Source organism: Ostrinia nubilalis, chromosome 9, assembly GCF_963855985.1.
Source record: "Ostrinia nubilalis chromosome 9, ilOstNubi1.1, whole genome shotgun sequence".
In the NCBI taxonomy this organism is placed as follows: Eukaryota; Metazoa; Arthropoda; class Insecta; order Lepidoptera; family Crambidae; genus Ostrinia; species Ostrinia nubilalis.
Genome location: NC_087096.1, coordinates 18,569 through 34,341, shown reverse-complemented (window position 1 = coordinate 34,341; position 15,773 = coordinate 18,569). Strand labels below are relative to the sequence as shown.

The window sequence follows — 15,773 nt, the reverse complement described above, 5'->3', positions numbered from 1 at the left end:
CTAATACAATAGTAGGTACGAGACAGGGTTGGAAAAAAACAGTTTTATTTAAATTATACAGGGTGTTAGGTAAATGGGTATATGAGCCGACACTAGCCCATGTTAACATGGGCATATAAATGGTATGGTGAAGTCAGAAAATTAATATCTTTATTTTTAATTATTTTAATTTTCATACAAATCGGATTTTATAAAATTTATTTTGTATGAAAATTAAAAAAGTTAAAATGATGATATCAAATTTCTGACTTCACCATACCATTTATATGCCCATGTTAACATGGGCTAGTGTCGGCTCATATACCCATTTACCTAACACCCTGTATAAAACAAACTGTTCCAAATGTCTTAAACATGTGTTTTTGTTGTTTTTTTTACTTCTTTATAGGTCCTAGGCCATTAATTTCAAATCAATTAGACCCTTTTGAGGGTTCCGTAGTCCTGAGAAGGTTTCGATACGAACCCATAGTTTCGATATATTATGTCTGTCTGTCCGAGGTTTTGCTTGGAAACTATTGGCACTAGGGAGCTGTAATTTTGTGGAGGTATGTATAATAATCACGCTGACAAAACGGTAAAATAAAATTTTGAAAAAGAAAAAAATTTTTTTTAGCGTAGGTACATTTTATTAATCTACATAGGTAAGGGTATGTAATAAACTGGGGATGATTTTTTTTTAATCTTTAACCCCATCGTGTGGGGTATCGTTGGATAGGTCTTTTAAAATGGCTTAGGGGTTTCTAAGACTTGCCAATTTTTGTTCAAGTAGGGCGTCCCCTACTCTAAAAACTAAACTGTTGGCTTGAAAAATCTGGAAAAATTCGTACTGCTTTTCATGAACTTTCAAGGAAAACTATAACGGTTAAGATAGTTACTTCAGTTAGCTTAAGAGTAATAGCAGTAATAGTCATTATTTGACTCAAGTATTATAAAATTTCTTAACCTGTAAAAAACCCTTAGAAGAAAATATGAAGTAACTTAAGCTGAAAATAACAATGTGTTCCGGCATTTGGAGGTAGGAAGCCATAGTTCCTCTGTAGTTGAAGTTTTCTTCCACCTTCGGCCTGATCATCAGTTTCCAACAGATGTGATGAAGGGCAAAAGCTTCCTCGTTGAGAATAAAAACATGTTCCGTCCAGTTATTGTCTCTAAATCTGTTCTACGTAATGTAAACTGAGGGGATTCCCAATATTTATTCACTCTAAGAAAGTCAAAAACATGTAACGGAATCTCCGACTTACCACTTTAGTGGAGCGATTACAGGAAATAGTGGCCTATTAAGTAGGTTGTTTTTTTGTATTATTATGAATGTTCAGGAAACTGCGCAGTTTTTAAAATGGTTTTGGACCTATGGAAATTCTTTTTTTATTTAAACTTTTAAGTTGATTTGATAGTGTTCTGCTAAAAACATAATTTTAATGTTTCTAGCAAAACTTTTGTATCTTGCATCAAAGATATGAAGGTGATTATTTTTTCAAACATCTGCATCTGTCAAAAAATAAATCTAAGAAAAGTCGACTCGAATACATGGGGGTGATTGAGATACAACTTGATGTAAGGAATCTAACGCCCGTATTCACAAACATTACTATAGGTGTACCAGAATCTCATGGCAAATAGGGAAAATAAACTTTGTTGAGAGCAATACTGGGGAAATTGGAATAAACGATCTTGATACTGTTTAATTTTTTACTTTTATGACTAATATTAATGAACATGAAGTACGAATATACATTTTAGGTAGGTATGTGTGGTGGAAGAATGTTGTTATACATCAGGTTTTTAACATAGGAAAATGTCTTGGAAATTAAATAAATCGTCTGTGAGAAAAGAAATGTCTGAGAAATTAATTATTTAAATTACCTACATATTTTCGCGTGGAACTGAAACATAGGCGGTGCCGTTCTTTTTGTATATGGCCAGGTCTGGGTTATTTAAAAAAAAAGGTTACATTTTATTAAGAAAGAATCTTGAGTGACCCTAGCTGAAAAATTAAAAACTGCTAGATTTAAAAAAAAATGAACTGGCTGGATCAGGGGTGATTTACTATTTGTACTCCGAATGACTGTGTGAATACACCGATCAAAATGGCGTGAATAGTTATGCGCAACTTTAGGGCCCTGTAACTTATTTATTTGTAGAGATATTTTCATGATTATTTCACAATTATTATTAGTTCTACTTATATTTATTTCAAGTTTATTTCAAAGAAAAAAATTGGAAACTTCTCCATTATTCAATCTTGCTTTATGAAATCTTTTTCAATTTTCTTTACATGGTCATAACATCTGCACCAATTTGTGAGATATACCTGAAAACCCCGATAAAGCAGCTATTAAGTAAGAATAATATAAAAAAACACAACCCTCCTTCTGACACAGTTGGGTAATAAACTAAATGTATCAAAACATTTCAGTCCAACTTACTGTCAACTCGACGACGCGCTTTAGAATCAAAGATCGACTTTGAATTATGCCTTATTTTACAATTCACATTGAAAACAATATGCCTTGCTTGAACTTTTTCGACTTTTTCACAAAAATAACAAATAGTCAAGAAGAGATTACAAAAATTTTGCAGCGGCTGACAGATTTCATAATTTTCTTTGACAGGTGACAATTAAACCATAGACAATTGCCATATGAAAAACACACTTTTCCAATATTTTTGTTTGCCATGAGATTCTGGTACACCTATATGAGGTCTGACAGTGCGCGTGGACGCACAGGGTGACACTCGAACCAATCACAGAGCTCTAATCAACGCTGTGCATTCGATTTGCTGCTTCACATAAGCAAGCATTGTTTGTGAATACGAGCGGAAATGTACCTTTTAGACCACCCTGTATAGTTTCGTCATGTCCGTCTGAGGTTTTGCCTAGAAACTATTGGCACTAGAGATGTGCTAGAGAGCTGTGTAATTTTGTGGAGGTATGTATATTAATCACGCCGATACAAAATGGTAGAATAAAATTTTGAATTTTTTTTTTATAGGGTAGCTTCCCTACTTGTAGTGGTGATGAATTTTTTTTTCGCGTTCTACCCCATCGTGTGGGGTATCGTTGGACAGGTCTTTTTAAATGGCTTAGGGGTTCTAAAGAGTAATAGCACAGGTAAGTCTCGTTTAAATGTCATACCCAATAAAAATTGCTTAGAAAATATTCAAAGTGACTTTAGATGAAGTATCTAATCATGCTTCTGAAATTATATTCTGGTAACGATGGACAACTACGGAACCCTGCACTGCGCGTGACACGACACGCACTTAGCAAATTTTTACCAATATTATTTATCTTGCTTTTTAATCAGCAAAAGTGAAAATAATTAATTTTTGCATACTCATCACTATAAATAATACACAAGAAATGGATTTTAGTTTTTTATTGGAATATTATGCCTAGTCACATCATTTAACTTCCTTAACCTGGAGACCTGCAACAAACAATATGAACATAAATTGAAATGTAAATTCTTATCAACAAATATCCTGACCCCAGAGCCTAATTAGGGTAGGGTGTATGTATATTGTTTATTAGATCATACATTGAATGTTTAACAATCAAACACAATTCCATCAATAAATTAATAATTACTGATTACATTTTAGCATTAAACCATAAATAATATATCATATTTATGGTATTTATTTTATAACCATTCTTCCTAGGAAGATATTTGCAAACAAAGGCATGAAATCAGGAATATGCCAAATCTCTTGACAACAACTTTATTAAAGGAAAGCCACGATAGCCGAACGGTGACAGGGGCGGACTGGCCAACTCGTGATCCAGGGAACGCGGGTTCAATCCCCGCCGCCGCTCGACTATTGTGGTGAACTCAATCGTGACACAAGCATATTTAGCTTAGTACAAGAAGCTAACAGGAGTATTAGTATTTGTTTAATAATAAATCTTACTAATATTATTATAAATGCGAAAGTTTGATGTCTGGATGGATGTATGTTTGTTACTCTTTCACACAAAAACTACTGAACGGATTTTGATGAAACTTTAGTTTTATTGTTTACAACCCAGAATAACATATAGGCTATAATTTATGATGATCTGTGACAAGCCAAATTTCACGCGGGCGATGCCACAGGCAAAAGCTAGTTATTAATAATATTAAAAAAAAAGTGCCATTGCACAGTTTCTCCCAACTAAAGTCCAAAGTTGGGACTCTCAACTCATTTTAGCCAAATGACAGCCACTGCTGGACAGAGGCCTACCCCAAGACGTTAGTCCTGACAAAATTAGTTCTCTTGAAAGAAAAATATAATTACTACATGTGAACTTTTAAACATAAGTTACTTAATATTTTTTAGGTTCTTGTGTCAAATTAACCACAAGATGGAACTTTTAGATGGATACATACCCGGAGGTAAGCTCTGCTTAAGCTTCTCCGCCTTCTCCTTGTCAGTGATGACGAGTGTGTACAAGAACCGTGAGCAGCGAACCTTGAACTTCACATTTTCAGGGTTCTTCTTTATTTTGACAGCTAAAATTAAAAGTAACATTAAATTAAATATAGGCCATAATCTCATATGAATTTCATGTCAGTGTTTATAACAAAACTCCTCCAACAGCTCGACTGATTCTTAGTATGAGAATAAGAGGTGAACTTGGGGTTTTAAATGCGTTACGAAGTCGCGAGCACAGCTAGTTTCTAAATAAAAATCACTAACGACGATAAATCTGGTCTTAACATTATAGTTCAAGCTAATGCATTACACTTTACTGAAAAAAAAAACTCAAACATTGGATTTTAGTGGCTATGCTTACAGGTTATAAACATTACATTTACTTACATTTGGCATCTTTCCTGCGCGCCTTCAGCAGAAAATCTTTTATATCCTTGATTTCACGCGGCTGTAATAACAAATTTAACCATTTTACAAGAATATTTGTATATGATATTTAAAGTAATATGGAATTACTTCTAATTTCTGTAAACAAAAACTTACCATGTTGAATGGCTGGAGACAGTAACGAAAACCGACACTGAAAACGATAATAGAAACTTATTAAACGAAATATTGTGTTATTTAGATAAATACTAAATTATGCTTTACAATGAAAAAGTAAAATACACAAATCGATTATCTTGTACAAAGATTATTATGGATTTTTTAAGATTATTTCTAAAATCCACAACATTTACCTGTCAAATTTATTAAAAGAGGAATTCTGACATTTGTGTGACAGTGACAGCAGGTCGTTCACCTCCCCCCCCCCCCCTCCCGATCATCCCTTTTAAAGCAAAGATCACAATGATTATACGGTTAATTTTTTTTAATAACATTAACGGTGAATATAGTAAAAAATTAAGTGGACAAAATTTAATTCTTTTTTTTTACAAAGTGGAGAAGCCCAATAAAATTATTGATCTATACAAAAAAGAGAATTACAATTTTAAGATCTCACATTTTTAAATAACAGCAAGAAAGCAAGGAAATAAAGTTTAGTAAAGTTTTACTTTAAACTGTAATACCTATTAATCCTATCATAAGTTTGTCTGGATATCAACATGTTTGTTATAGATGACCCACGCTGAACTGTCCCACCAAACTCAATGACAGGGGGGCGCTACCATCGTTCAACTATATGGTTTCCAACATGGCAAAAATCTGAACCAGCGATCCGGTATTGACGGTGGCGCCCCACTGTCAATGTCATCGACAGGACAGTCCAGTATTTTGGAACTATACTTTTTCACGCAACTATAGAATGATGACCCACGCTGAACTGTCCTGCCAAACGCAATGACAGGGGGGCGCTACCATCGTTCAACTATATGGTTTCCAACATGGCAAAAATCGGAACTAGCGATCCGGTATTGACGGTGGCGCCCCACTGTCAATGTCATACATAGAACAGTTCAGAGCCCCGATTACGGTAATTTTTAACGTCTCCAATCCAGACACGCTTCTCGATTCTGCGATACGATTGGTCGTTCAACAGCGTACGTCAGCTGTTTTGACCAATCGTATCGCAGAATCGATGAAGCGCGTCTGGATTGGAAACGTTAAAAGTTACCGTAATCGGGGCTCAGTATTTTGGAACTATACTGAACTGTCCCTTGTCAAAATCGAGCAGTCTAGAATGCATTTTCTCAGCGATCGCTTGTTTTTTATACTTAATACACAGATGGTCCACGCCCTCTTTAAAGGTCTTTGCGCCTAACTTGGGGGGCGTGCCCCCACTTTGGGAACCCCTAGGACCTATCCCTACGACTCCTTGGTATACTAGGCTGTATAGCGTAATGCCCTTGCCTTGTCCTGAAAAGGAAAGAATCAAACAAATTAATGACCATGAAGCTAAAGATAAAAATGGAGGCCACACTTGGAACAAAAACTTGAGTCAAATACCTACTTATCTCTATCTCGTTCTCTGTGGGCCGACCTCTCTTTTTAGTGTGGACTGTAGTATTGCTATCTCCTTATTTAAATCTCCAAGTAAATTCTTCGAAATAGCCAATTCACTAACCAAATCAGGAAGTTAAACAAATAAATAATAATTAAATATTTGAACTACGATTACCTAGTTAAATTAAAAATTACAAAATTGTCGGCCGTTTAGGCTAAATGTGTTGGCGAATCAGCGAATTTCAATCCCAATTCCTGGGGAATCGGTACCATGTGGCAACATCGGCCCAATCCGGCCCATTATGGCGGTTGTTTACTATTTTGTTTACTATGCAGTTAATTTCGTTTGAGATTTTTTACAGGACCTAATCATTGTTTTATCACAAAAAATGGTGGAAAATTTTGTAGTGCGTGGTTGCGGTAGTACGTGGTGTCCTGGATGGAAGTGACTTAAGATTCCACGCGTAAGTGTTTATTTCGTAATTTACGACATTGGATCATTGTAAACATATTTCTTTGTATTGTCACAGTAATTTCTTCCTAAAACGTTTTACCAGTATTAACACTTATTATTTAATGATACCTATGTCAAGAAATAAAGATTTTACATTGAGTTTCATTGACATTGAGCAAATTTATATTTTTTGTTTATTTAGAAAGAGAGAGTCTGCCCACAGAGAGCGAGATAGTGATACATTATAGGTTGTGCTTCAAGTAGGTATTCGGAGTGTGGCCTCCATTTTTATCTATAGCTTCATGTAAATGACATGACATTGTTGACGTAACTGATTGACAGCGTCGGTTCGTTTCGTTTTTTATCTGTCTTGTCTGTTTCCTTCGCCGAGTGGTTTTGCAAAGAAAGGCTCGTTTTGATTATATTTTGTTTGTTTGCGCAAAATTAATAAGATACTTGCACTCTAACGCTATGTGCAAACTGCAGCTATTGGAAGTTTCCGGAGGAATCCAAACAAGGACGCCGAGGCGCGGACCTGAGCAATAGCCAGGAGGCATGGAAGCTCGAGGCGGAGTACGCAGCAGCGCCAGGCTCAGCGGCGAGGCGGCCCGCAGCGGCGGCAGCGGGAGCAGCGGCAATGGCCGGCCGGCGGAGGTGGCGGCGGCGGCGGCGGCGGCGGCGGCGCTGCGGCGCGAGCGCGCGGCCGAGCGAGCGCGGGAGGTGGAGGACAGCCCGCGGGTGCTGCGCGACAAGTGCCGCCGACTAGCGCGCGCGCTGCGCAACGCCAAGCACCTTGTGGTGAGTGCGGTCCATTTCATAATCAATAATTTAAGTGTTTAATTGATTTTTAAATGAGTGAACTATGTTGGATGTCTGTATTGTGTTTTCATGAATGAAAACTTGTTGTTGCAGGTGTACACTGGAGCGGGCATCAGCACAGCGGCGGACATCCCTGACTACCGAGGGCCGCATGGGGTTTGGACGCGACTGCAGCGTGGAGAAACTGTAGGGTGAGTGTTAATGTATTTTCTGCATAATATTTCTTACAAAGAAACATTATTATAAAGTGCTTAATCAAATTTACTTTAATCCATTTTTTACCCTCATAAAATGTATGAAGCTTGTCTGTTTTCTACTTCTACTATTATATAATTTTTATAATAGATAAGTTTTTGAAGAGTGAGGTGAAGGTGGGTCAACAAGCCCCAGATTTAGTTTGTCACAGATCGTCATAAATTATAGCCTATATTATGTTAATCTGGGTTATAAACAATAATACTGTTAAGTTTCACCAAAATCTGTTCAGCAGTTTTTGCGTGAAAGAGTAACAAACATCCAGACAGCCAAACTTTTGCATTTATAATATTAGTAGGATGAATTCCTGTTCGTTAATTTCGCTAAAACTTGCTGATTTTGGTTTTGAAATGATTGTTGTAGTCCAGGGAAAGTTGAAAACATGGGAAAAATTACAATTTGATTTTCAGGCATATGAATTCACGGGCACAGCTAGTCTTGATATGTACATTTATCCTCGAACCCTACAACTACTACAGTTATAAATGGATTATCCAACTGAGAGTAAGAACAGAGTTTATAACTTTAATGAATGCACAGCAGATATTATAGTCTATTTTAGCAACATTCAAGTAGCAGCCCACAGACGGCTTTGACAATTTTCCCAAGGATCTTTAACAGCAAAACAGCAATTGGTAACTAATTAACAGTATTTTTAGAAAATTTTTAGCTTCGAAACTGAGGTGAAATTTAGAAAACCTATGTTGACTTATCTTGACTGAATGCTCAAATACTAAACTAATCGAAATATATTCTGTATTAACCGGTACTTAGTAGGATGCCTATGATTTACAATTCACCACACACAAGATACATATTTGTAATATCACTGGTTAATAGCAATTATTAACTGGTTTGAAAAGTATTTGAGTTAAATTGCGCATGAAGGGTGTAAACGCTCTCGACAAGCGGGAACTGACGTGTGCGCTCTGTGTGTGTGTGCAGGCGCGTGGAGGTGTCGCGCGCGCAGCCCACCTTCACGCACATGGCGCTCACGGCGCTGTGGGCGCGCGGCGCGCTCAAGTTCGTGGTCTCGCAGAACTGCGACGGCCTGCACCTGCGCGCCGGCCTGCCGCGCCGCGCGCTCGCCGAGCTGCACGGCGACATGTTCGCCGAGCACTGCGCCGCCTGCCGCCGCGTCTACCTGCGCGCCTTCGACACCACCGAGCGCACGGCGCGCCACGCGCACGGCACGCGCCGCCTGTGCCACGCCTGCGGCGCCGAGCTGCGCGACTCCATCGTGCACTTCGGCGAGCGCGGCCGCGCCGCCTGGCCGCTCAACTGGGCCGGCGCGCTGCGCCACGCGGCCCGCGCCGACGTCGTGCTGTGCCTCGGCTCCAGCCTCAAGGTGCTGCGCCGCTACCCGCGCCTGTGGCGCATGCACGCCGCGCCGCGCGCGCGCCCCGCGCTCTACATCGTCAACCTGCAGTGGACGCCCAAGGACTCGGTGGCCGCGCTCAAGATCAACGCGCGCTGCGACGCCGTCATGCGCCAGGTGGCGCGCCGCCTGCGCCTGCGCGTGCCGCGCTACCGCGCCGAGCGCGACCCGCTGCTGGCGCACGCCGAGCCGCTGGCCGAGCCCGAGGCGCACACCACGCGCCGGCCGCTGCTGCGCGCGCCGCCCGCGCCCGCCGCGCCCTCCTCCGACGACCCGTCCTCGCCCTCCGCCTCCGACTCCGACGAGGAGCTGCCGCTGCTGCGCCTGGCCGAGCGCCTGCGCGGGCCCGCCGAGCCCGAGCCGCCCGAGCCCGCGCGGTCCCCGCAGCCGCCGCCGCCGCCGCGTCCGCCCGAGCCGCGATCTCAACCGCCGGATTTGCTGCGCGCCTTCCAGGTATCGTCGTTTTTCTCGCTGAGCGATCGCCCCCCCCGTCGATCCGCCGACGTAGTGAAGTCTACCTCACGATTCTCGCAGGTGAGCATGCGGTCGGGGCACGCGACGATCCTGCTGCGAGCCGAGCACGCGCCGTGCGCGCGGCCGCCGCCGCCGGAGCCGCCGCCGGGCTCGCTGCGCAGCTTCCGCATGGCGCGGCCGCGCGCCGCCGCGCCCCCGCCGCCGGCCGCGCTCGCCCCGCTCAAGGTCGAGAAGGAGGAGGCCGGCGACCCGGAGCCGCCGAACGGGCTCAGCTCGCGGCTGCGCCGGTTGCTGGAGTGCGAGCCGCGGCTCGGCGCCGACGCGAAGCCGAAGCCGGAGCCGAAGCCGGAGCCGAAGGACGAGTCGTCGTCGTCGTCGTCGTCGGAGGACGGCGGCGGCGCGGGCGCGCTGGCGGCGGCCATCATCGCGCGCGCCGTGCTGGTGTGCCGCGCGTCGCTGTACCCGGGGCTGCACACCATCATCGCGCCGCCGCCGCCGCCGCCGCCGCCGCGCGCCGAGTGCGCCTGGTGCCTGCGGCGGCACGCGGCGCGGCGCTGCCTGTGGTACGGGCCGGCGCGCGGCACGCCGCTGGAGGCGCGCGCGTGGCGGCGCGTGCGCGGGCGCCGCGTGCTGTGCGCGTGCTGCACGGAGGCCGCGCCGGCCGCCGCGCCGCCGGCGGAGGACGGGGGCGGCTGGTACGGCAAGGGGTACCGCAAGGGCCGGCGCCGGCGCAGGTAGCGCGAGGCGGGCGCGGCCGAGGGCCCCGCGGGCCCCGCCGGCGCGCGCCCCGCCCCCGCCCCGGGGGACGCCGGAGCTCCGCCCGATCTCGAGACTGAAATCGATCGAGTCTCGTGAAGTTGGTTACCCTATCTTTGAGACGGAGCCCCCACCGATTGAGGAAGTGCGACTCCCGAGTGCGCTTCCGAAGTGATCCGCGCCGACCTGACGTCGCGCCGGCCCGCGGTCGGTTGAGACTGTAACGTTCTGACTGAACTGATGTGCGAGCGTGTCGTCGTCCGAGACGGCCGTCGCATGATGTATTTATTTTTTTACAAAGATTAGGCTATAGCTACGAACAAAATAGATAGGGTAAACCACCCAATTATTGGCACTTTAAGCAGCTACTTCACAAAACCGGTAAAATTTACATGTAAAAATATGTTTTATCAAAGATAAAAACATTTATATTGGTCTTTTAATCTTTGCAGAATATTATAAAGTACTTATCATTAATAAATTTAATCATTTATTCAATATAGTGTACCTTTTAAAAAAATACCTCAAAATACCAGTTGTTGGCATAGCCAAACCTTTTATTGGCAGTGATAATTACCTATTATTGGCACTGCTCTCGCAAGACTGAAAAATAGCTGCTAGGTCTTATGTAGAGGTTTTAAAGAGATTCATGATAGAAATAAACAAAATAAAATCCTTTGTTAAAAGAAAAGTAACATTTTTTTTGTATAGGAACATACCATATCAGTTCAAACGCTTATATTTAAATATGGTTTTAAACTTTCCATAACCACTTTTATCAAATCTTCTTTTCTCTTCGGAAATCCTTTTTAGCTACTGATTTTTATTTTATCCAGTCAACAAAAAGCTGTTCTTCCTCGTCAGTTAAAACTGTGAACGGACTGGTCTTAGAGCGATGATCAAGATGTTGCAATCTGAATTGTATAGTAGACCGTGGCACCACTTTCAAAGCTTTTCACAGGCTTATTCCACTAATCCCCGTGGGGATTAGTGAACTTTTTATTCATTAATCCCCGCTAACGTTAATGGAGCTTATAATGGGGATTAATGAACTAAAAAGTTCATTAATTAGTTCAGTAATTTAAGCCTGATTACAAAGCTATTAATTTACACAATTTTTATCTTGTTACATTTTGGGCCAAAGTATGTAATCGTTTCCATCTTCTTTTAAATGATACCGATTCAATATCCATAGTGCTTTTGGTTAATCAGGTAAGTGTAATTTTTTGTAAAGTATTGTAGTCAGTCTTAAATTTAATTTTATTTGATAATAAAAATAATAAGTGAGTTCTTATCCAATAATAAATAGAAGGTACCTGATTCTTACATTAGTATTTAATTTTTAACGTACTGGGGATTAATTAACTTTTTAGTTCATTAATCCCCATTATAAACTCCATTGGCGTTAACGGGGATTAATGAACAAAAAGTTCACTAATCCCGTTGACGGGGATTGTCAACGGGGATTAGTGGAATAAGACTTTGAGGCTTTGAAAGTGGCTAAAAAGATAATATTTTTATTGGCACCTTTTTAACCAATGTTTGACACCCGTGCCAATAAATGGATTTTATATAATTGGCAGTGGGCCAACATTTGGATTGGTGTATCCAAAACGTTAGAAAATATTTTAAATGCAATTTAAACTCAATTTTGAGACATACAAGGTATAATTTTTAATAAACTCAAATTATTTTAAATACCCTTTTATTGGCATGTGTGCCAATAAAATGGATAAACAGATTTTATGCATACCAAATGTTGGCATACTACAAATAATTAAAAGTTGGCGGTTAAATTATAAAATAATGTTTTAAAAAGGCAGTTAATATGTTCAATAATAAGACAAAATGATTATGTTTAAGAACAACATAATAGATTTGCATTTTTTTAAAAGATTATGATAGCTCTTACCTTAGTAAAAAACGAATATTTCGATTGTTTTTTTCGCACAAGTCCCGGTTTGTCAAACAAATGGTTGAAGAGCCGCGATGTTTGAAAAAATAAAAAACGTGTGTAGCCAGTTGAGTAATAAATGATATTACTCTTCAATTTCTACTAAAAAATATAAGGTTTGGCTACAAAGAATCTTAATTTTCTTAAAAAACTGGAGCATGCCAATAAATTGGTAGAGTGCCAATGATTGGGTGGTTTACCCTAGGTATTGAATGAATTATAAGTGAGTAGGTACAATTAATAAAATAATATTTCTTCTTTGTGTATATGACCTAATCTAGCTTAAGATTTGTATCTTCATACTGGTATTATTCAATGGTTGTGATACGAGTGCTTAAAACGCCCACTTTAATGATTTTCACACTTGTCACAAACTTGATAAATCATGATTATTATTTATCTGATACACAGAATTGTAAACCTCTTGATTGAATTAATTAATATAACTGATGAATTAATTAATATAATTGATTTAATTAATTAATATAATTTTTACTGAATCAAGAATGTTTCAATTGCATATTTTTAATTAAATTATTATTGGTTCAATTGATTTACCTATAATAATATGCTTTAATTGCACACATGTCGGTAATGTTGGTGTTATTCGAATTTCATTTTTTAATATGCCGCTATGATGAAGTGAAGTGGACCTTATGGGACAGGTTTTATAATTTGTTTAGTACAAACTGCTATGCCATAGAATACGATTTTTCTGGAACAAATGTATTTGTCTTCCTTTATAATTTCATATATTATGCTACAGTTCTCGCGTAATATTTTAAACACCATCATAGACGTCGAGGCAGCTCGTGAGAACATCACAATATAACATTAAGTTAGATAATAATTAAAAGTCATGCTACGGGTGTCTTTGTGAGGTTTTAGCTTCACGGATTTTTTTTTAAAACGTATGGCCATCCTGTTAACGCAATGATTGGCTTAGATTTAACAAGTTGTTTGACCCGAGTGGCGTGTGCTGTCTGTGTACAAGCGACAATTGTTCATTAATTAACGGGTGCCATGTGCCAGAATGTGAAATAAACTTGTGGAACATGATGTTGTGTTTTAATTTTACTTTTACTTTACTTTCCGGTACGTGGCCTCCACTCCAGAACCTTGCTGCTCCAGAAACTAGATGATGACGTGCATTTTAAACATTTTTTTTTAATAATTACTGCCGTCAGCCGGTTGTTGGCTCATTTCATGTCATGTAATCAATAGTTGATGATGAACAAGGTGTTATCTTGATAGTTTGAAACTTACTTTGTCTAATAAAAAATAATAATAATCATAATTTTTCGCCATCATGACAGTTCTCTCTCCGCGCGGACTATCGGTTTACTACAATTAATTAGGTTTATGTAAATGATTAAAAAACAGAACGATTTGTTTTAACGATAGAAAACCATCAATTTGATTCTTATGAGGTTATCGCGTTTATTCCCGATGTCCCCCACTATTTGTCCACCACTGGTGGACATCGAGAAAAAAAGTTGCGATGTCCACCAGTGGGGGACAGAGCTACTGATATCTTCCCGATGGGCCCTACTGGTGGACACCGAGAAGAAATGTGTTGCTCTGTCCCTCAGTGGTGGACATCGAAACCAATAAAGTTCCGTTGTCCCCCACTATTATATTTGTGTTCATGAATACAAACATTTTAAGTAAATCTTATAGTAATAATTATGATACATACATTTTTAAAGCATTTTTATTATAGTTTAAAACAATCCTTAATTTATACTGACGCCCCTAGGAAGTGTGCGTTAATCGGAACGGTTTTTTTTGTCTTTTTTAATTTTCCAAGTATCCACAATGTTCATGTTATCAGAAATTATTGTGTCGGTAATGTTACTATTTTGCACTTATTATCTGTAATAATGTCGGAAATTGCAGGATCTAGTTCACGACAAATTGAGAAATTTTACATAAATGGGTCATTCCACAAAAATATGTCAACTCTTAGTCCGCGCCACATTTCACATGAAATATTTGTTAATATTTTATTCCAAAATTGTTAAATAACAGCTCGCAATGTGCTTTATTCATCACCCATTTATATTTTTTGAAACTATTTTTAAAACATCTTAAATTACTTTTGAATGACCCAAAACGTCATTCCCTAGGCATGTCCGTACTCCAAAAGTTTGTGTTTTGGGACCCATATTAATAAAAACATCAACTTTATCCTTTGTTTTAATTTACGAATAATCTATTTAAATGTATATTACATCAAATTCTATTAATATTTTGCGGTTTCAATAAACCATAATTTGATTTTATTTAGTTGAAAAAGAGTCTACAGCTTTTAGCGTCATTCCCTCGTCACGCACTGATTTTATAATTTTGCGCTATAATATGTATTTAGAGTGAATGACATTTAGTTGAGTTTAAAGTACAATACGAAGTTATCCTCAGACCATACTGGCTTTGCGGTAGCCGTTTTTTGAATTAGTGCAAACGTGCCAGTTGTTGGGGAAACATGTGTTAATCCAGTCACTTCGTCAGTCCCTAGTTGAGTAGCTTTATTGATTACAATAGGAAATTGTATATAATTTAATAGTATTTACGTGTGGTTTTTTGGCTGTTTTCGGCACATCGTATTAAGCATCTTATAATATAAAGTTAATCTGCATTTGTGTTAAGTTTTACTCCAAATCGTCAGTCCCTAGAGCGTCAGGCCCTAGCTTTAAACGGCACTTGGGACTAAATTACTAGTTAGGGAATGATGTTTTTTATATAGTGATAATAACAAAACAACTACATTATGTATATTAACTTATCTATAAATGTTAAGGTTATATGTTTTATACTTTATTAGAAGTCATATAGGAGTAATGTAGTATGAAAAAATTGAAAATTATAATTTCTCCTAAAATAAAGCATAAAGTGACTGGCCCTTTTAGACATAACATAATTAATTAATAACCTATAATTTACACTAATAAAGTATTCAAAAGCATCTTAAAAAAGTTACGGACAAAATGACGTCGAAAATATACAGATTTTTATGGAATGACCCAAATAGGAAAGGTGGGACAGTTCTTTTACTTGCAGGTCATCAATACACTTTAAAATGTTTTTTGTTTTTATTTTAATTACTGTATAATAATACTGCATTTTTTATGAATATTGTTAATATCATTTATATCATATTATTATATATTATTGCTATTAATATCAACGACGAAGGTCAACCTTCATAATTATTATTAAAAAACTGAGAATTTAATTTGATACGAATTAAAAATGTTTATTTTTTAATAATCACGAAAACAAAACAAATAGTGGGGGACAACGGAACTTTTTTGGTTTCG

General features: G+C 39.5%; 2 protein-coding genes across 2 annotated transcripts; one reads left to right on the top strand and one right to left on the bottom strand.

The window, feature by feature from the left end:
* Positions 1 to 3,365: 3,365 nt before the first annotated feature.
* Positions 3,366 to 5,228, bottom strand: LOC135074880 (large ribosomal subunit protein eL38). The gene is made up of 5 exons (XM_063969260.1): positions 5,160 to 5,228; positions 4,963 to 4,999; positions 4,807 to 4,867; positions 4,374 to 4,496; positions 3,366 to 3,431 (listed from the first exon to the last, which is right to left on the bottom strand). Exons 2-5 carry the CDS (start codon positions 4,963 to 4,965, stop codon positions 3,406 to 3,408), a joined length of 213 nt encoding a protein of 70 aa, XP_063825330.1. The 5' UTR covers positions 4,966 to 4,999; positions 5,160 to 5,228; the 3' UTR covers positions 3,366 to 3,405.
* Positions 5,229 to 7,162: 1,934 nt separating this feature from the next.
* On the top strand, positions 7,163 to 10,481 carry LOC135074779 (NAD-dependent protein deacetylase sirtuin-7). The gene is made up of 4 exons (XM_063969161.1): positions 7,163 to 7,615; positions 7,730 to 7,827; positions 8,837 to 9,722; positions 9,804 to 10,481. The coding sequence occupies exons 1-4, from the start codon at positions 7,373 to 7,375 to the stop codon at positions 10,479 to 10,481; spliced, it is 1,905 nt and encodes a 634-aa protein (XP_063825231.1). The 5' UTR covers positions 7,163 to 7,372.
* Positions 10,482 to 15,773: the final 5,292 nt, after the last annotated feature.

Coding starts and splice junctions, on each gene's coding strand:
- LOC135074880 (XM_063969260.1), bottom strand. Junction 4,497..4,806: donor GCGCAGGAAAGATGCCAAAT/GTAAGTAAATGT, acceptor TTTTAATTTTAG/CTGTCAAAATAAAGAAGAAC. Junction 3,432..4,373: donor TAAGCAGAGCTTACCTCCGG/GTATGTATCCAT, acceptor TGTTTGTTGCAG/GTCTCCAGGTTAAGGAAGTT.
- LOC135074779 (XM_063969161.1), top strand. CDS start 7,373: ATGGAAGCTCGAGGCGGAGTACGCAGCAGCGCCAGGCTCAGCGGCGAG. Junction 7,828..8,836: donor CAGCGTGGAGAAACTGTAGG/GTGAGTGTTAAT, acceptor GTGTGTGTGCAG/GCGCGTGGAGGTGTCGCGCG. Junction 9,723..9,803: donor ATTTGCTGCGCGCCTTCCAG/GTATCGTCGTTT, acceptor CGATTCTCGCAG/GTGAGCATGCGGTCGGGGCA.